This window comes from Aquarana catesbeiana, linkage group LG05, assembly GCF_042186555.1.
Source record: "Aquarana catesbeiana isolate 2022-GZ linkage group LG05, ASM4218655v1, whole genome shotgun sequence".
In the NCBI taxonomy this organism is placed as follows: Eukaryota; Metazoa; Chordata; class Amphibia; order Anura; family Ranidae; genus Aquarana; species Aquarana catesbeiana.
In genome coordinates, this window is record NC_133328.1 from 226,225,004 (window position 1) to 226,247,440 (window position 22,437).

The window sequence follows — 22,437 nt, forward strand, 5'->3', positions numbered from 1 at the left end:
TTACACACTATGCCACACTGTATAGCAAGTATGGTGTCATAAATGTTTCCTATTGCAGCTTCCTGTGTCCTCTACTTGCTTAGGGGAATACGTAAGGGTATATCATCACTCGATGGGGGCTCTCTTTTACTCCTGTGAACTGTGTAAACATCTCAAGTACCTATTGCATGAAAACATGTTACACTGAAAGAATAGTGGTATGCAGTAGTACCTGATTGGCTTAAATTTCTGCTGTGAGGAGAATTGTGGGAGGATAATAGAAAGAGATTTCAGACAATTGCAATTAATGCAGTATTTTAAAATGTGTCAGTTTGTTAAAAAAACTTATAACTATGATAACGTTATTCTTTTTTGTGTAGAGCTCCACTTTAAATGTGCCATGCTTCACCTGATTCTGTATTTCCTTTGTCACAGGTCTCTGCTTCAGTGCGTACATTGTAAGACAAAATAAACGAAGAAAGCACCTCTCCCTATCTCTGATACCAGTTCAACGACACACTTGAGAGGTCCAGAACAGCAAGCCTGTCTGATTGTTTTGTCAACTGGCCAAAATTTTTTAAACCTAAATTTCTGTTTCAAAATAATGGTTCAAAAGGGAAAATAATGTATGCAACATATGTGCCAAGGAAAATGTGATTTGCCTTGAAACGAATTTAGATTTTGCCAATAAAATGTTCTTGTTGGCAGGTAAGAATGAGCAGAAAATCCTAGAATGTAAATAATACACCTTAGCAAAGAACATTGTAGTTAATGAAACTGTTTTCTCTAATGATTGTCACTTTCCTGGCAAGCACATGCTAATGAAGTAAAGAAAAGTAAATATGATTTTTAAACATACAGTAATCCACACACTATATTGTGATGAATAAATTAACACAAGTAAAAAAGTATGCTAAAAGAAAAATAACTGTTGTCAGTGGGGCTTTCACTGTTAAAAAGACAAATAAGATAATGACATTTTAATGTTTGCTTTTAACTTTATCTTTCTTATAAATCCGATACTAGCGTAAAATTAACAGTATTGAATGCTTTTTTTCTTTAGTTTTACAAGATTCTAGTGTACCCACTGTGCTCAGTGATAAATATTCAGGGATTTTTGTTGTTATGAAGTAAGTGTGGATACATTGGTCACAAATACAGTACAATATCTGTTAGCTTGCACTATATTTATGACTTCAGCTCTGTGGCCTTTATAACCGTCCCCATTAATTTTGGCCAGGAGGTTTGTGCATCAAAAATATCTATGAACAAATCACATTATTGATACAGTATCTCACAAAAGTGAGTACACCTCTCACATTTTTGTAAATATTTTATTATATCTTTTCATGTGACAACACTGAAGAAATTACACTTTGCTACAATGTAAAGTAGTGAGTGTACACCTTGTATAACAGTGTAAATTTGCTGTCCCCTCAAAATAACTCAACACACAACCATTAATGTCTAAACTGCTGGGAACAAACGTGAGTACACCCTTAAGTGAAAATGTCCAAATTGGGCCCAATTAGCCATTTTCCCTCCCCAGTGTCATGTGACTTGTTAGTGTTACAAGGTCTCAGGTGTGAATGGGTAGCAGGTGTGTTCAATTTGGTGTTATTGCTCTCACTCTCTCATACTGGTCACTGGAAGTTCAACATGGCACCTCATGGCAAAGAACTCTCTGAGGACCTGAAAAAAGAATTGTTGCTCTACATAAAAATGGCCTAGGCTATAAGAAGATTGCCAAGACCCTGAAACTGAGCTGCAGCAAGGTGGCCAAGACCATACAGCGGTTTAACAGGACAGGCTCCACTCAGAACAGGCCTCACCATGGTCGACCAAAGAAGTTGAGTGCATGTGCTCAGCGTCATATCCAGAGGTTGTCTCTGAGAAAGACAAATGAGTGCTGCCAGCATTGCTGCAGAGGTTGAAGGGGTGAAGGGTCAGCCTGTCAGTGCTCAGACCATACGCTGCACACTGCATCAAACTGGTCTGCAAGAAAGCCTGCAAACAGTTTGCTGAAGACAAGCAGACATAAGGACTTGGATTACTGGAACCATGTGCTGTGGTCTGATGAGACCAAGATAAACTTATTTGGTTCAGATTTTGTCAAGCGTGTGGCGGCAACCAGGTGAAGAGTACAAAGACAAGTGTGTCTTGCCTACAATCAAGCATGGTGGTGGGAGTGTCAAGGTCTGGGGCTGCAGGGAACTACAGTTCATTGAGGGAACCAATGCCCTGCGGAGACTGGGCCGCAGGGCAGTATTACAACATAACGACCCCCAAACACACCTCCAAGATGACCACTGCTTTGCTAAAGAAGCTGAGGGTAAAGGTGATGGACTGGCCAAGCATGTCTCCAGACCTAAACCCTATTGAGCATCTGTGGGGCATCCTCAAACGGAAGGTGGAGAAGTGCAAGGTCTCTAACATCCACCAGCTCCGTGATGTCATCATGGAGGGGTGGAAGAGGACTCCAGTGGCAACCTGTGCAGCTTTGGTGAACTGCATGCCCAAGAGGGTTAAGGCAGTGCTGGAAAATAATGGTGGCCACACAAATTATTGGCACTTTGGATCCAATTTGGACATTTTCACTTAGGGGTGTACTCACTTTTGTTGCCAGCGGTTTAGACATTAATGCCTGTGTGATGAACTATTTTGAGGGGACAGCTAATTTACACTGTTATACAAGCTGTAAACTCACTGCTTTACATTGTAGCAAAGTGTCATTTCTTCAGTGTTGTCACTTGAAAAGATATAATTAAATATTTACAAAAATGTGAGGGCTTTACTCACTTTGGTGAGATACTGTATATATGTTTTGTTGCTACTATATAGTTGCATGTGCTGTTGGATTAGCAACCATGCCCATTTGTGCAAAATGTTGGCTGAACAAAAGAGCCTTAATAAAAGCCATGGGAAACAAGTGGCATGGTTGAGGTGTCACCAGACTTCACAAGGGTTAAGTGGTGAGGAATTCAACCTGTCTGTATGCCACCAAGATAGGTCACCTTTAACTAAATAAAATAGAGAGACAACCTCTACTGTGGCTCATAAATTAATGTTCTTTTTTTACTGTCCATCTATTCTATGAATAAGCAAGGGCAGCTGACATATAGCATAAATGTATATTTGTACGTATATTTCTTTCACGTTCATTGGAGAACACATGATTCAGGGACATTTGGGTTACAGGAGGATGTCATGCCTCAGTTTTTGTTTTTTTTTCTTGTGTCCCAAAAGGATGGATGACTTTTCTGTACTGAGAAAAGTTTAACTATTTTTACTAGCCATTTTTCTTTTTATTTCAATATTATTTTTTATTCAATCAAGCCTTCCCTGTATACTGCTTAAGCTGGTCTCTTTACACAGCTATCTGGATCAATGTATTCTCAACAATGGCTTTGAAGGTTGTACCTGACCCTGTCGGACTGGAAAAATGCAAGGGCAGCTTGGAACACGACTTATTAGCACCTATTAGCTCTGGGCTTTGTGTTGTAGTTTCCATGTGTGCTGTGTTGGTTAGCGGTGGAGCACTTTCCAAGTTCAGAGCCATAGCTTAGCTTCTGATGTGACCCTGTCTCTGAAGATTTGTGAGTAGGCCATGTGGGCTGAGCATTTAGAACAACTTAATTTATTAGGACTCCATTACAATTTCCATTTGTTTCAGGGAAACTTGGTAAAAGGCTCTGGAATTGAGTTCTGTGGAACTTACTCTGCACTCTGTTCCTGCCAATCAGCATGAGGTAGCACCTTTCCATGAATGCAGTTAATCACAATAATGCTGCTACTAGTCTGGAATTCCTCAGAGGCCCTAAGACTTCAAAAACTGTGAATCTTATGAAAAAACACCTCCTAAATATTTTTCACCACAATATCCATTGTCGATTATTTGTGAAGTATGTCCTGTCTTAATAAAGCACAACCATTCCTGTAGGGGGTATGCTGGTAAGGACCCCATAGACAATCCCATAGATAAAGTTTGATTCTTTCAAAAGCCTAATTTTCCTTGGCAGGTCTTGCATTACAACATGACATGGGTGTGATGTTAGTCTGTCAAACATTAGGTGAATGGACTAAACTAATGAAAAGGGATACAGCTTACATCCATACTAGTCCCCAATTTGTAGAGATTCTAGAGCTCATGCCAGCAGCCTACATTACTGTATAGATGGGCTAGTGGATATTGCTAGTCTTATTTCCCAATATAATATCCAATATAATAAGTGAATATGCACAGAAATCTTTGGTTAAAATAATGGACCATGGATCAGGCATGTAAAAAGCATCTGCTACGCATGCCCTTTGAAGGACAATGGGGTTGATTTACTGAAGACGACTAGGCTGTTCACTTTGCAAGGGAAGTTGCACATTGCAAGGGAATTCTTTTGCTTTCCTGTGGATCCTCAGCACTTTTATTCAACAGCCCTACTATTTAGCCTGTCTTTGGCACTCCATGAGTTCAGCAAGGTTTTAGCCCCTGTGCTTGTTATGTTCCCAAGGCATCCCAATTGTGGATGTGCACCTGTTGAGGGAGTGGCATGGACAGTTCAAACTCTAAAAAGGATTAATTGGACCCTGAACCTTCAAAACTCAGTGTTGGAGCTGACCCATTGCTTAGAGTATCAGGGTCTTAACCTAGACACAGCTCCAGCCACAGTTTTTTTTTCTCCAGGTGAAAGTACAAACTCTCTGCTCCCAGACTCAGACTCTTCGACTGACTCTTCACTTCACAGAGTCAGGGGGGCTGACGGTAGCCTCCTTCAATGCAGGTCCATTTGCACAATTCCACTCCAGACCCCTACTACTCAACATCTTGTCATTGCCAGTCTTTAGACCAACCAATTCACCAGGGAGTGGTTATCACCAGTTTTCTCTGGCTTGGTGGCTCATGAGTCAAACTCTATAGTTGGGAAAGTCTTTCCTTCCAACCTCTTGGATGATCAGCACAATGGATGCCAGCCTGACGGGACAGTCCTAAACAGCTGGTTGGTGCAGGGGATTTGGACAGCCAAGAAATTCCTGTCTCCTGATCAATATTCTGAATTCTCAGGTGATTGGTTGCCCTTACAATGCTGGACATGGCTATTGGTGGGTCTACCCATCAGGATCCAGTCAGGCAATGTCACAGAAGTGTTGTACATAAACCATCAGGATGAGATCAGAAGTCTGGCAATGGCAGAACTTTATGTTCAAGCCTCATTTGCCTTCTATATTCCAGGTTGACAAGCAGACCCCTCAGTCAGTAGTACCTGGATCTGGGGGAATGGGCATTACACCTAGGGTTGTTTCAGGACCTGTGGAAAAGATGAGGAATGCTGATTGTGCACCTCCTGGCATCCAGGTTTAACAACAAACAATACACAAGTTTTTCTCCAGGTACAGATATTCTCTGACAGAAGCAATGGATGCTCTAGTGGCTAATCAATACAGCCTAATTCATGCCTTTCCTCCCCTGAAACTCCTTTCTCACATGTTCCACAGGATCAAGACAGAGGGCTTTGAGACTGGCCCAGATAAAGGTGGTAATGCACCAAGCAGACACTTCATTTTATCTTCCAGTTTATCAATATTTACTGTCCCAAGGACTGTGATCATGCCCGCTTGCTTTATTGGCATGGCTGTTGAAGCCCAGGTCTTATAAGATAGTGGCCTCTCCAAATCCATGACTCCTACCTTGCTAAAATCTAGAAGTCTACTTCCCACATGTTATACCATTGCACCTGGAAGGCACACTTTTCATGGTGTGAGGAAAGAATCTTTTTCATCCTAGAAATATTCTGTGGGATGTATACTGACCTTTTTGCAGTTGCATCTGAACCTACATTTGGCCTTGAGTACCATCATGTGTCAAATCTCGAAACTTGTGATCTTGTTGCAGAAATCACTAGTCTCCCATTCCTTGATTAAGACCTTGTGCAGTGTGTGTGTGCTCACCTGTCATTTTGTGGGATTTTTTTGAACCTATTAGGGATATTTACTTACCATGCTTACTCACAAGGTTGCTTTTCTTTTTGTCATCTCTTCTGCAAGGCCCATGTCTGAATTGGCAGCCTTGTCTTGAAAATACATTTTTCTGCTTCTACGTGAGACTAGGTGGGTTCAGCTTTTCTGCCTAACTGGGACATTGTACCTCCATCCCTTTGTGCAGCTCCAGTATATGAAAATTAGATTTTCCTTCTTTATATAGCTGTAGGTTTTGTTGTAAGTGTTTAACTCACAGCCACTGTTTTAATTAGGAAGACTGATTTTGTCTGTCATCCCCTGCAAAGGGGAACCAGCTTTTCACTCCACCTCTGTCAGTGGCCCAGAGAGATCATTATTCAAGCCAATGGTATTTAGGATCGGGTTCCACCCTTTCCTGACAAAGCACACTCTAAGAAGACAAGTGCTTCTTGAGCTTTTTGGCATCAGGCAATTGTTTCCCAGGTTTGTAATGCTGCCACCTGGTTCTCTGCTTATGCGTTCTCTATGTTTTACCTCTTTTTTTTGTGGCACTGTTAGCGTTTTATTTGCAATGTTGCCTATCACTCAGTTGGAATGCTCTATTTTCCTATTGTCTTTGAATCCTATGTCACTCAATGAACAGCAAAGAAAATAGCATTTTGCACTTGTATAAAATCTGTTTCTTTCAGTTCATTGAGGGACACAGCCTCCACCTATCCTGTATTTATCTTTTGACACTTTTTTATTATAAAACTAAGGCATCTGAGAGTCGGCAGGGTTATACTAGGCTGGTCACTGTTTTTTTTTGTTTGGCAGTGTTCAAATCCTCCTGTAGGTGGCAGTATAACCAAATGTTTCTGAATCCTGTGTCTCTCAATGAACTCCAAGAAAAAGTTTATACGATGAGTACAAAAATCCAACTATTAGCATGGTCCTGTGATCTACACACAACAGCACATTGAACTTATGCCTTTTCCCAACGTAACTGAACATGTGTCTTAGTTAATGTGAGTTGCAGTTGTATATCTCCTGCTCATTTTAACATTTTACTTATGCAAACTGCCATCATTAAGACAGATATAAATCATATAAATCAATACATATACATCATTTTCTGCCACAGAGCAGAAGTATAGGAAGTATTGCTCGCATAACATTTTGTAAATATTACACTTGACATATGTGGAAGTAATTATGTATTACTACTTGTCTAATATGCAGAGTGCAATAATAATGTTAGATTTTTCCATTTGTCAAGATCGGTTCTCTTTATTATTTTCATTTGAAAAATGTACCTTATCCAGTTGTGCTACTTGAATTTTTAGCAACATCATCTTGCAGTGAGTGCTTTAAAAAGCAGAATTTTTTAAACACCTGTCTCCACAGCTGTTGTTGAGTTACAGGCGTCATGTCCTGACATCTCTGGCAATGCATGCTAGAACTTGTACATCCAAAACAGCCGTAGAGCCAGAATCTGCCTAATACCTTTAAAGCATATCACATTTTTTTATCCTTCTGTAACCTGTTTTCATGTACAATGATATCACTGTACTAAGTAATAAGATTATGTTCTTGCCCAGTGTAATGTAATTATATATTCAGTGATGTGTTACTGGATGAATGGGACATATAACATTAGAAATAATTATTTACTAACACTGAAATTTGTTTAAAATATCTAATCCTAGAAGGATCTGTGCTGTTTGAATCAACTGTGCTTGTTAAATAACATTCCAGTTCAGGGACTTAGGAGTAGGAGGTAAAATAGGAATAATTCCATTTAGCCCTCATTTACACTAGTGTAGCGTGATTTAGCACATTGAATACTTTCCTCTTTTGACCCGGCTACTACTGAAGAGGTTACCTTACTTAATTGCCCACCTACCCAATTGTCCCTCGGATCCTGTTCCCCCGTAACTACTACAGTCACCCTCTTCTGCTATCGTATGCCCTCTCACATCTTAAATCTCTCCTTCTCTAATGGCACCTTCCCCTCCCCTCTAAAGCATATACACACTTAAAGAAACCTTCTCCGGACCCCACCAACCTGAACAACCAAAAACCCATCTTCTTTCTCCAATTTACCTCAATTTTAGGACACTTAGTCTACAACCGTGTGAGCTCCTACCTCACTAAAAACAACCTTCTTGACCCCTAACAGTCTGGCTTTTGCTCACAGCACTCTACTAAAACTCAATGATTTACTAACTGCCAATGGCCACTACTCAATAAAATTACTACTAGACCTTTCTGCGGCCTTTGATACTGCTGACCACCTGCTCCTCCTCAACAAACTTCATGTCCTTGGCTTCCAAGATTCTGTTCTTTACTACCTCTCCTCCTATCACAGTGCTTCTTCAGTGTTACCTACAACTCTGTTTCCTCCTCTCCACTTTCTCTTTCTGTAGGGGTACCCCAAGGGTTCATTTATGGATCCCTTCTCTCTTCTATTTGCAACTTCTCTCTCGGTCACTTGGTAAGCTCAAATGGCTTCCAATACCATTTCTACGCCAATGACACCCAAATCTCTCTCTCTACTCCTCACCTTACTCCTTCAGTTTTCTCTCGCATTACTAACTTACTAACTGACATATCAACATGGATGTCACTCCACTTCCTCAAAATAAATCTTTCTAAAACCAAGCTTGTAATATTCTCCCACCCGTGTCCCCCTCCCTGACTTTTCTATAAAGATCAATAATACAACTCTTAGTCCTCCTCACGCAAGGAACTGAACTGTGCTTTCACTCCCAAATTCAATCACTGTCAAAAACTTGTAGACTTCACCTAAAATTAGTCCCTTTTTAACTAATGAAACCACCAAGCTTCTCATTCACTCTTTTGTTATCTCTCACATTGAATATTGTAAGTCCCTTCTGTAAGGCCTACCTCCACACAGGCTATCACGCTTCCATCTATCAGTTGCACTTTTAATTCCTCTATCAGCTCATCCCTCACAGTTATTATCTTTTGCACCACTTGCCCCACCCTTTTAAATTGTAAGCTCTTATGAGCAGGGCCCTTTTAACCTTCTTGTATTTTATTGTAATTGTATTGTCTCTTATATTGTAAAGCACTGTGCGAACTGTTGGCGCTATATAAATTCTGTCTAATAATAATCCTTATGCACTGGGTGAACATTGCTTTGTTAAAGCACATAGCAACTGCTTATATATCTCTAAGACTCTGTTAAAGAGATCTTAACTCCCAAGTCACAGATTTGCATTTGGACAGTGTCCACCAAATACTGATGTGTCAGCTTTGAATGAGCAATGCTTATAGACAGGTAAAAAAAATACTGTGCTTAAAGAAAAGGATACAATGTATGTATTGTACAATATAACTAACAAAAAGGTTCATTTACTTCATGTTTCTGTCTTCCCATCATCATTTCCATTATTTAAACTAGATATATTTAACTTGATTTAGTGCGACAGTTTGCATTAGGAATATGAAGTATCTCATATCGGAAGATATGATTTGCTGATTCCCTAGTATATCCCTTACTGATGATCTTTTTATTGAATGATGAGGGACCAGGTTCTAACTAGTCATATATATATATATATATATATATATATATATATATATATATATATATATATATATATTTTAGCACTTTAACAGTTGTATTGCAATGTACTTAAAATTGTAGGTGTTGAAAGTGATGAAAGTTATTTAGTTTAAGCTGTTAGCTGTAGCCAGGAATATAAACTTACAAAAAACATCTTGCACAGGGCACATGATATCTAATTTTTAGGTTTGATTTACTGATGTGCCAATTTAGAAACAGATGTGAAACTGACTATTAAGTGGTTTATTTAAGAACTTTATGGAAGTAATCAAACAGACAAGATTTTGCCAGTGATGAACATGGGTCAAAGTCTAAAGTCCTTATAATACAAAGTTTATATTCACATGCTCTTATATTTTTCAGTGGAGTAAAAATTCCATACCAATTTAGGGCAACATGCAGGTAACATTTCAGCAAACAGAACAAAATGATGACAATGGTTATTTTATTCACTAAGATACATGCCTGCGGTATATGGTACTCCTTTATTTACCAACAAGGAAGGGAAGCTGATATAAATAAGCCAATACAACTTCTTTTGTATACCATTTTATTTTCATCCTGTAAATGTATTAAATGTAAATAACAAAATAAACATAAATAACTGGCATTTTTGCAGATATTTTATTTTTGCAGAAAATCTATTATAATGTGTTGTGCAGTATATGCTATGCCACATACACATGTTGGCACCTGAAAATATAATGACCATTAAACAAAATGTAATAATGTCTACATTCTTGTAAATGCATGTGCATGTCTATTGCATGTGAACCATCTATACATTTCCCATTATTATTCTGCTGTATTAAGGAGAATGATAAGCTCCATACTCACCCACTTTACTTAATAATAATTTATATTTGCACACTGCTAATGTTTCCTTTTGTGGCCTACTGCTGTTAAAGCAGCTTCCACAGTTTATTGTTGTTTAAAGCACATGTCCACCAATAAAGGAGTTCTTAATTTAAAGTAAACATTGGTTAATTTGTCCAGCTAATGGCTTACTAAACCTGTGGTCAGACTATGGACAGTTCAAGTATATTCTTCATATTCCTAACAAGTGATATGTGAGCCTTAAAAAAAGGCCTTGTTGACCTCTGTAGCGATAGGCACTAGAAAGCAATTCATTCTTAAAGTTCACAGCAGATACACTAAAGTTTTTCAAATCAATCTCTCTGGGAGGGGGAAGGGCAGCACAAGCTGAGCTGCTGAGAAAACAATTTTAATGACTTTAGTGTTTCTGCAGTGAACATTGAGTATTAATGCTTATATCCTGCTTGTTCAGAATTTATAAATACTTTTATATTCATTACCTGGCCATATGTTACATGTTCATTTTAACTCTCTCGACCCGGTTTTTATTGCCCTTCTGAACATTACGTATCGTGCTTAATATTATGCAATGCATTGCGACCACCGAGCACACCTAGTTGTTTTGCTAGCAGATTTATGTGAAGAATCCAGCAAGAGAAAATATCACAAAGATAAAAAAAACATAACTAACTATGCATATTGGTTGTTTCATTAAGTATAGAAACCCATAACATAAAAGCTTTGCATTGAAAAAGTTATATATAGGATGCTTATGTGCAGCTTTGCCCAATGTACATTCCTTTTCTTCCATGTTATCAGATGTACTAACTCCATCGGAGGGGTGACCAGCATTCACTGTTTCTCACTGGCAAAATCATGCTTTCTTGCTCCTTCATCCATGTGTATGCCCATGTCCCTTCATTTTAGAAAAAGTGCAAATTCTCATTGGATTACCTCATACTGTGGGTGATTCATTAAAGCGGAGTTCCATTCATTTGTATGTATGCTAAAAGTCAGCAGCTACAAAAAGTGTAGCTGCTGACTTTTAATAAACAGACACTCACCTGTCCCACGATCCAGTGATGCGGCCACCTGAAGCCTCGCTCCTCTCCCTCTCCTCTCTACGGTACTGTCATTGCAAGTGTGAGCATCTGGATGTGACAGCTTTCAGCTTCATAGCCGGGTGCGCACTGCGCATGCACAAGTTGTGCTGTGCTCTCTGGCCAGGCAATCTTCTGGGACCTGTGACATGTCCCAGAAGATTGCAGAGAGGGAGAGGAGGAGTTGCCTAGGCGGTGACGCGAAGGAAGCAGGAAGTGGGGCAGGAAGTATCAAAACCAGGTACCCTATCCCCCTCAAAAAAAATACATGCCAAATGTGGCATGTAAGGGAGTGAGGAGTGCTTAAAGTGGGAGTTCCACTTTTAGGTGGAACTCCGCTTTAAATATTAATTAACAAAATATGATCAGTAGCTCATTATGAGTAGATTCTAACACAGGTGTCTCATAGGAAAAAACAAACTCAAAATAACAATAAAATATTTAAATCATAAGCAAAATAACAAATAAAAAGCATACATTTTTTTTTTAATGAATTGAAAATAAAATTTTCAATTAAATCTTTTAACTATTAAATACATATTTTTAGTGATTTGATACAATTATATGAACTACCACCATTGATAACAAAAATGTTTAAAGTATATCTTTTTTAGATTATTTGAATGACCGCTTTTGACCATGGTTCAAAGTGAGTACGCTCATTCATGCATATTCACACCCATTTGCAACAGCAAATGTGCACCCATTTTCTTGCACATTATACGTCAAAAGTAAGTACATACAGTATATACTGTAGATTACATGTATATACATTGGCTGCGTTGTAGGCCTTTAAAGGAGAACAGACAAAACTCCATATCTGCATGCATGTTCAAATTAGTGACTCAGAAAGTATTGAAAGCATTAGGTTAGAATAATATCCAGGCAAGTCACTTTAAGTGCACCATTTGACATATACAGTATATTCTGTTGCCATTCAATGTAATGTAAGTAAAAGGAAATGTGAATTAGATTGCTAATATAGTGATCCCCAGTTCCATAAATAAATACAAAGGATCTTCAAAAAGTTTTTTTTATTTTTGTTGGAAACGGTGACAGCGGGAGGAGTAGTAATTGGTTGCATCTGAGCATGTCATCTGACTAGTCTGTCTGACAAGCCATCTGACCTTGCAGTTTAGTATAAGAGTTGTTACGCCGTGGTGAAGATGACTGCAAAACTTATATATACACACACACACATTATTTTTTTTACAAACATTTTGTTAATTTCTCATAAAACTTTCTTTAAAAAACAAACAAATTGCACATTAAATAAAGAGGGAGTCCTATATTTAATAATATCAATTATCTCTTTTTCTCTATAACCCATCACCACACCAACTCTAACCATCAATTCCTATATACTTAATGTATATGCTAAATACTATACTTCCTGTGGTATAAAATAGTTTCTAGCTAGTGCTAAGAACATGGGATACATATAGGCAGTTTTGTGATTTTATTGATTTTTTTGTTGGCAATGTACAGTTTGCAAAGTGAATGTTCACTTATTTTGCACAGGATCTGGTTTGCAGAGTGAACACAACCTTACCTTGCTAACTAAGCTAAGTGAGAATTTTCTAGTCTTACTAAATTAACATTTGTGTGTATGGTCCAAAGTTGGATATACACATGTGCAAAATGTTCACTTTTGGTAAATGATAATAAATATATAAAATACACTATGGGGTTGATTTACTAAACATGGAGAATGCAAAACCTGGTACAGCTCTTCATAGAAACCAAACAGCTTCCAGTTTTTTTTGACAAAGTCTCATTGAACAAGCTGAAGTTAGAAGCTAATTGGCTATCATGCACAGCTGCACCAGATTTTAAAAATGTAAAAATTTTAGCAACATTTCCCCATTGTATGTGGTTACACATTAAAGGCACACACGTACACTATAGTTCTGACTGTTGAGTTAAAAAGAACAGTATGGGAAGTGGTAATGCTGAATACTATCAGATGTATTTTCTCTTTTAATAAGAAATCTTGTGATTTCCACATGTGATTTATCCAAACTACCTGCCATACAGAGTTCGAGTTTCATCTGATTCCTGTTGAATCAACTGAAATCAGAGACATCGGTGGTCCTGTCAGCACCATCCAGCTCAATAAAAGTTGATTATTCATTCCACATTTGTCAAAGGAGCCAGGTGAAAAAATTGTCAGCCGAACAGTGACTATGACCATTCAGGTGCAGTCATTGTTCGGGTACTTTGAAATCCACAGGTGTCTGCTGTCAGAATACAGTAGCCAGCAGGTGAGATATATCATCCATGCTGTTCAGCGTCCATGAAGGAATTCTTGTTCGACCTGCAAGAGAAATCTATACGTGTATGGCTAGCCTTATTCCACACTTACAGGCTGTGCTCTGCTTTTTCAAGGTAAACCATAAAAAAATAGCAATGAAGTCCCAACCAGGTACACTGTGTTGACTTAGATAGCATTCCCATAAAATATGTCAGTAAAAACACCACAGTGCTGTAGCCCATATTAGGAATCAAACTTGTTTTCATATAAAATATCTTAGTATCTGAGGATCAGGCAGCTAGATGTGCAAAATATAAGTGTGTGCCCCTTATCTGATGTCTTTCATTCAATGGTCATTTGAGTCTTGGGTTTCCAGCCAATATGCACTTTCTTTGCATTGTTTATGAAGACAACTTGGGGCAGTTGTCTTTGCAGAAATCATTTTCAGTTACCACTTCTGAGACACTCAGTATACCATTTAAAATATTGCAAACCACTGTTTGATTTGGTTTGTTTGAACATAGAAAAGGACCCAGAGATCCAGAGAACAGCATTGCATTATCCTAAAAAAAAAAAAAAAAAAAAAAAAGGTGTTATTTAAGAAAAAATATCATGTCAAATGTGTAAAATGTATTTTTTTCATAGAAGAGCTCATTAACTTTTACAATCCTCTGCCACTATTAACCGTACTCTTATGTACTGTATATTTTGAATTATTTGGACTGTAGTTTCTTCTACTAAAGAACATGTTGACAGTATTCTTTACTGTTGTTAATTTTATTAATTTATCTACTCATTGAGCTATATCTTTAAAACACTTTAAATTAATACATAACTTAAAAAGTAGCACAAGTTATTTTTAATTGTAAAACTAAAATTGTAGAAAAAAAGTCTGGAAATATATCTATAAATGTAATATATGTATTTTATGTAATTATTTCTTACAGATTATTTTTAGATTAAATGTATGACGAAGAGTAAATATGTAAAACAAAAAGGGGTATTAGCCAAATGGTAATGTAATATCATGTATGGTGCCACAAATAAAAGAAATCCCAAGTTCATTTTGAATCTTTTAAATTATTTGTATGAGAGTGGATTTTTTTATTTCTTAATATCAATGTAGAAAATAATGATCATTATTGCTTCATGTCTGTAAAATGTGTTTGGCCATGACATATGTGAGTCAGCAGACCTGTGGTCACGTGTAGTCAGACCCACCTGCATAAGCAACAATAAATTTAGTACACTTGTTGAGAACAGCTAGTGCAGGTGCATTGCATTACCCATTAGACAGAGATCTGTAATTATTTGTCTACTAATGTAAAAACTTTGTTAGATCATTTTATCTAAGTGATAGGTGGGTGATGTAGGTTGAATTCATATTGTGGGCCTGATTTACTAAATGATTAGAAACTGAACTGTTTACTTAGCATAGTGAATAATCATCAAGCTTAGTCACAAGGGAAAATTGTGTTCACTTTAAATAACAAATCATCTGCAAATAAATCCTAAATAAAACCAAAGAAAACCTAAGAAACTTTTTCTTGTACCTTATTGGATATTTGAAGTGAACAAAAATTCACCTTATTTATTAAGCTCGGCGAGTGAACATTCCTTTAGTAATTTAACCCTAATGTGTTGTGGACTACAATACACAATCAGTACTATATTGATATAATCAAAAACATGTCCACAGAGAAATGGCCAGTAACATATAAATACAACCAGAAACATGCCTACAGTACCATAATCAATATCATACTGTTCACAGAGGCAGGGTCAGTACCATTCTGAATCAACCAGAAACATGTTCAAGAGACATAAAAAAAAAAAAATTGGTACAATATAGACACAACCAGGCAACTGTTAGCAGACATGCAATCAATACTGATGCCGAGTACAATTGTACCGACACAAGTAGAAACATTACCACAGAGAAAAGAGCACGCAGCTAGTTTTGATAGGTACCTGCTCTTCTGCTCTAATCGCCTAAGCAATCCGAGCAGAAGTTCACACCCCCCCTTCCCCTTTGCCCACAGCCTTCTGGGACACATCACAGGTCCCAGAAGGCTGAGGGACCATTCACAAAGTGCAGCATGGCTCGCGCATGAACAGTGGAAGCTAACTGTGAAGCTGCAAGAAGTTGCACATGGATTCCCACTCTAGACATGGTGGTGCTGGGAACCCGAAGATGGGCACAGAACCAGCCTGGGTGAGGACAGCACTGGATTTCTGGACAAGTCAGTGCCCTTTTATTAAAAGTCAGCAGCTACAGTATTTGTAGCTGCTGACTTTAATTTTTTTTTTGGGGGGGGGGGGGGCTGAAAATTCTCTTTAAGTGACACAACCTGGAATGTGTCTGCAGATATCCCATGGCTAAATGTGCTTGTCACTTTAGTTAGTAGCACACTGACAGAATCATAAAGATATTTTGATGTAGTGTAATGCTTGCATGATGTATTGGTGTAGTGGTAGGCTTTTGTTGGAGTGAGTACGGTGTTAGGGGAAGAGGTTGTGGTGAAACAGTTAAAAGAGTTGTTTTACAAAAAGGAGAAGTTATGGTGACAAGCAGGGATGTTAAATCAGAGATGCAATATAAGTCCTTAGCAGAAAAGATGTGTACATAATACAATAATTAAATTTATACAAAAGCCTTAACTATTCAGTGCATTAAGATTACTTCCACATGCTATATAGCCCTATAAGTGAATGCCCCTCTTGTTAGCTATTAAAAACATCACATTGCCTTTGCTCAAACAGGTAACACATGGGAAAATGGTGTTTACCTTAAAATGTTACTAAACCCAAAACAGTAAACTGAGTCTGTATATGCAGTAAAGCATGCTTACTATATTCACTGTGGAACCTAAGGGGGTTAATCCTCTGCATTGTGTAAAAAGGCTGTATGATTTTGTAGGCACAGATCCTCCTCTTTTCTTGGGAGGGTGCATGTGATCAGCACTGTCCAGACAGAAGGTCAGGGGTCCTGCACCCTGATAGGACAGCTCAGTGCAGTATGAAAATTCTTCCTAATACTATATGTGTTTTTTTTTCAATACGCACTTTGGCATATACCTCTATTGTGTAGCACTTTTAAGCACAACGTATAACTTACTATTTAGTGCCACTCATCAGTGCCACCCATCAGTGCTCTCTTATCAGTGCCGCTTTATCTGTGCCTATCAGTGCAGCCCATCAGTGCCCTTCAGTGCAGCCCATCAGTGCAGCCTCATCAGCGAATATCAATGAAGGAGAAAAATGACCCGTTTGCAAAATTTTATAACAAACTATGAAACATGTTTTTTTTCTTCAAAAATTTCTGTCTTTTTTTGTTTGTTTAGCAAAAAATAAAAACCCAAGTGGTGATTAAATACCACCAAAAGAAAGCTCCATTTGTGTGGAAAAAAATGATAAAAATTTCATCTGAGTATAGTGTTGCATGACAGCGCTGAAAGCTAAAAATTGGTCTGGGCAGGGGGGGGGTTAAGTGCCCTGTAAGCAAGTGGTTAAAGTGATACTAAAGGATCGTTTTTATTTTTTTTAAATAACAAACTTGTCATATTTACCTCCACTGTGCAACATCCATTTCTGGGGTCCCTCGGCAGCTCTTGTGGCTCCCCCCGCATTAGATAACCCCCTTGGAGAAGCACTCTCCCGAGGGGGTTACCTTGCGGGTGCGCTCCCGAGTCCAGCATTCAGCATCCACAGAGGCCTTGGCCCCACTCCCCGCATCATTGGATTTGGTTGACAGCAGCGGGAGCCAATGGCTATGCTGCTATCAATCTATCCAATAAACAGCCGGGAACTCGTGGAGAGAGGGACGGCGGGGACGCACCGACGCGCCAACGGAAATTTGGGGCTCAGGTAAGTAAAACGGGGGGCTGGGGGGCCGGTGACTGCAAGGTGTTTTTTCACCTTAATGCATAGGATGCATTAAGGTGAAAAAACACAAGCCTTTACAACCCCTTTAAGGCTTATTTCTGTGCACTTTCCGAGGAACACTGCTCGAAGCCTCCCTCTCCCTCTCTGTACTCTTATGAAATCATCCCTGTGACATTTCATATGCTGACCAGAAATATTGACTTTGCTTATGAAGCCCAGTAACTGAAATTATACTGTTTACATATAGGTGTTTTGGATTTAAAAAGGCTGTATGATACTTATAACGTCCAGAGGCTAGGGCATTAATTTATAGGCCTGCAATGTAAAAAATTACATTTACCCAAAAGCCCTTTGTCCAAACATTAATGATATGCCTTTTTTCCAAGATAGTGTGTTCTTTCCCTAGAAAGTTTGAGGATTTTTAAGCATTTTTATTACCAACCCACATTATCCATGTACAGTAAATTACATTTTATACTGGTCATCTTACCAAAAAAAATCCTTTAACTGAGTTGACTACAGTAAGTAGTAAATTTAGCTTTTTACATGACAATGCTAGGTCATCTGATTTTGGCAGTAAACTTGTTCATGTTGTGGCATACATTAACAAAAGTGGTTTATGTCTGAGAATATTTCACTATTGGGTGGTGGAATAGTGACAACACACATCATTTGACTTTTTAGAGCCCAGTTAGCTGCGATATTAGTTCCTTTACAGTGTTACAAAACTCAATTTACTTACAAGTCTTTTGGTAAGTCCCTTATCAATTGAAGCATATTTACTTGTTGTTAAAACTTCCCTAGATGCTGGGTGCCAGTTATTACTGCTAGGTACATGCATCCACTGTGTTTGCACCCTGTTGTTTTTTTCAGTTGACCTCCAGCCATGACATTTAGGACACTTCCCAATAAATTGAGTTACCTAACTTAATGGCTCCACTTATTTTTGTAAATGTGTGTGTGTACTCTAAGCACTCGCACAAACCTGAAAGAGGTCAAGTGAACTCAGCGAACTGTTCTTTTTAATAACTGAAGCCAAATGCAATAGTCATGGTCATTTTACAGTAAAGGCACTTTTACTCTCACTATAGCACATGCTGGATAAAAAGCTAGATGACTCATCCTATTAATTGCATAATCCATTTACAGTATGAATTGCTTCACTGTAATGAAAACTGAATAATTTAAATACAGTAATAAAAAGCAAGGCAGTAGTACAATCAAACTACAGAAAACTTAAAATATTCTCAGACAGCATACCTCTTCAGCCTGGAATCTTTTTGGCGATATACTTGTTTTTTCAAGTTGCTGTGTTCCTGGGAAAGTTTGTACTCTATTATCTTACAATATTTATAGGATGGGCAGCTTGCAAAAGGGAAGAAGCTAGAGCAACTTGTCAGATGTCTTCCATTTTCAAACCCAAAGTAAGCAGGCATTTGATGAGAATAACATACCCTTTTCTGTTGTATTTCAGTATTTGATTATTCTTTATTGGTATGAATGAATTATAAATCACACCAAAACACAAATAACCTTGCACTGTTGATCTATTAATAAACATAATTAATAGTTTAAAGTGCAATCCCTCCACATCTTTTAAGTCCTCCTTTTCCACCCGCTGTTCTAAAACTTAGGGGGTTGGTTTGCTGAAGGATTAGAGGCTGTTCACTTAGCAAATTGTATGTTAAATCAAACAATCTAAAGAAAGCAGAATTTAGGGGCACTCGCAGCACAATGCCCCTTTATTCTCAACTTATAAAGGCTCAAAACATTTTAAAGGTTCTTCAAGGCCAATGACCATTTCTTGTGCAATTAGCACAATTTCCTACTGAACACTGGGACAGTAAATTGGGTGACTGAGTGAAATTCCATGTGGCAGTCCCTTGGCTGCAGTAGTGTATCTCAATGGCCTTACCACGGCCTTCTTCATTCTCTTTTGAGTGCCACACATTCTCTCTACTTTTGACATGTAAGTTTAATGAACTTAGAAAAGAATGTGAAACTGTGTTCACTTCAATTATCCAGGTATCTTCAAGAAAAAAATTGTGTTTTGTTTTTCTTTGATTCCCTTGTACTGGGTATTCAAAGCGAATACAGCTTTACCTTATTTACTACGTTTTTGTAAACAATCACCCTACAAAACAACATTTGTATATAGATATAAAAAACATTATAAATACGGTCCCCCCGTGTGAAAGGGGCCTAAGAGCGGCTGAATTCCCAGCACAGCTTGAGGACTGACCACGGTGTGTTCTCCTGCTTAATGTGGCCAGTTTTTAGTAGGAAAGCAGAGGAACGAACGCCCAGGATAACCAGGGATTTCACACAAAGCAAGCAATACAAATAGAACAGGATACTTTTTCATACAAGTACATGGTACAGCAGGCATATATCAGAAATATGAAATGCTGGGGTAACAAACACTTTAAGCTCAGTGAAAATATATTTTACTATCAAAAATATACTTTTGCTAAGTGAAAAATGTCTACTCCCCTAGTATATCGTGTGAGGGTAACATGAGTACAGTCACTATCTAGTAAGTGTCTGTAAATCATGCAACTCACCATAGGCGTGTTCACAGGGTGTACCAGTTGTGCCTGGGCACACTCTGATCACCCCATTTGCATTAGCATTATTGCTCTGTGTGCCAGCAGGGAGATGGGAAAGATCTCCCACTGAGCGACTCTGCTTAAAGTGTTATGGAAATGATTAAGAGCTCCAATCGAGCTCAAGGTTATCTGCTGCTGTCTCTAATTTGAAAAGTGTTGATATGCATGCATATAAAAGTAAACACACTGAGACACGCTCAGTTTCGTTACTGTTACACTTCTAATTTATTCAAGGCGGTGTTAATGTTTTATACACACAAATACGTCATTGCTATGTCAGTCTAATAGGTACATCTCATTGGTCAAGATAGAAAAGAAGATGGATAATTTTCATAACGAGGTTTGGCTCTCTTTGTTCTTATCTCCAGTTCCGCGTTCTTCTGTGTGTGGGAGGTAGGGGGTACACGCCATTTTGAGAAAATATAGGAACAGAGCAAATCTGTATACTTATATAATGAGCAAGGAGAAAAATATGTATGCACATAAGAAAATAGACATTTTCAGATTACTATTATTATTATCTACATCACATTCCTTCACAATCCCCCCTAAAATGACTATTTTCTCTTTTCTGTCCCTAATACTAAAGGTCCTACTTTTTAGCCTGGCCCTTCTCCTCAGCAACTCTTTTAGGCTGTATATAGAATTGGGCAGCAACTGTTCACTTCCCTCCTCGATACAGCTGGAGAGGTGCAGTCAGGCGCTATCTATCCCTATAACCCTATAGGATTGTGAGATTATGGACAGGGAGTGACTGTAGAGGAGTGAAGGGTTTGTCATCTTCCATCATAAGGAGGTCCTCTTCTTCTTGGTGGAGAAATGTAGGTGTGCTATTGTCTACAGCCTTGCTCATTAACTTTTTTACAAAAGGTAGAATACAGCATATAATCAGGGCTAAAAGGACCAGGATTATTAATACCGTTACCCGTATCTGGGCGAGCACCTTCTGCCACCCACTCATCCAGCTAAAATATTGGTCCCATGGGTCTGTGATACCTGAGTTCTTCTTCAACTCTAGTGACAGATCTTCTAATTTCTTTATAGCTAAAGTAACCTTACCATTTGGGCCAGTATTATCAGGAATGTATGTACAACAGGTTCCCGGTTTTTCCTATGATTTTACAAAACACCTCCTTTCCCCACTAGCACCATGTCTAAGGCCATCAGGTCCTGGAATGTCATGTAGGAAGTGGGGGCTAGCTGGTCAGCAATTCCCTGGAGGGCGTCTTTAGAGTAATTTACAAATCTCTGTTGGTTATAATATGTGTAGTGTCAGGTCACCTAGAGGCTGGGTGACAGATGCACACCGTTGGGATCAGGAGTGCACCGCAAGGTAGTAGACCCTACGGCTGACTGCTGCGGATTGTACCCTGGGAGGTTCAGGAATCAGGTCTACTGGATCACTGACCCAGATCCCACTGGGAGCTAGAGCATAGATTCCCCAGGGCGCGGAGTCTAAGAGCCAGCGGGTGTTCACCAGAGCCTCTAGTGGTGAGGATGGACTGCGCTGCAGTCTGGCTCCAGGTCGCGGTCCCCAGGGTCTCACAGCTCACGCTCACGGTAGACTACAGGAGATGAGGAAGGAGGGAGCTGGCTGGAACATCAGGGTCACAGGCAAACAGGGATGGTCGGGAACAGGCCAAAGTCGGTAACAGGAATCAGATGTAGGAAACACAGCAAGTACACATAGAGGCTAACACACAGTGGTTGATCAGCACTGCTGGCTTGCAGTGCACAGGTTAATATAGGGTTCCCTGATATGGCCTGGGGTGGGGCCATGCTTAGAGGGGAGGTTACAAAAGCAGTCAGGTGAGGGTCAGCTGGTCTCTAGAGATGAACACATGGAGACAGGTATGCTGATCGACAAACTCTATTGCATAACCATGACATGTAGTTAATTCAATCTACATTCTTGCTGACAGTTGTTATGGGGATCAAAGACTCAAAACCAGCTTTTACCTGATCCCTGCCTTTAAACTCATCAGGGACCCCCCTTGTAACCCCTATGACATGTATGTATACATGAGGATCAAAGCTTCCGGAGAGAGCTGCTCGCTTCCTCCTCTGACTGTGTGCTGGGTCAGTGTATGTATCAGGGATATCTTTGGTTAGGATATGGGGGCTTTCTATTTTCATCTTTTTTGTCTAATGCACTCTGTGGTCGCCCATTCTGGCCCTGTGTTCCAACCCACTGGCCCCCAAAGAAACCACAACTCTGTCCCCAGTAACTGTCTGTGTGGCATACATATATGTCCTTACCGTCAGGATATC

General features: G+C 39.0%; 1 protein-coding gene across 3 annotated transcripts in view; it reads left to right on the plus strand.

The window, feature by feature from the left end:
• The window catches only part of COBL (cordon-bleu WH2 repeat protein), a 586,035-nt gene extending 571,299 nt beyond the window's left edge, over nucleotides 1–14,736 (plus strand). For all 3 annotated transcript variants that reach the window (XM_073630596.1, XM_073630595.1, XM_073630597.1), the window contains one exon: nucleotides 415–14,736. In XM_073630596.1, the coding sequence (XP_073486697.1) occupies nucleotides 415–441 (27 nt within the window). In that variant the 3' untranslated portion in view covers nucleotides 442–14,736. The remainder of the gene's footprint in view (nucleotides 1–414) is intronic.
• Nucleotides 14,737–22,437: the final 7,701 nt, after the last annotated feature.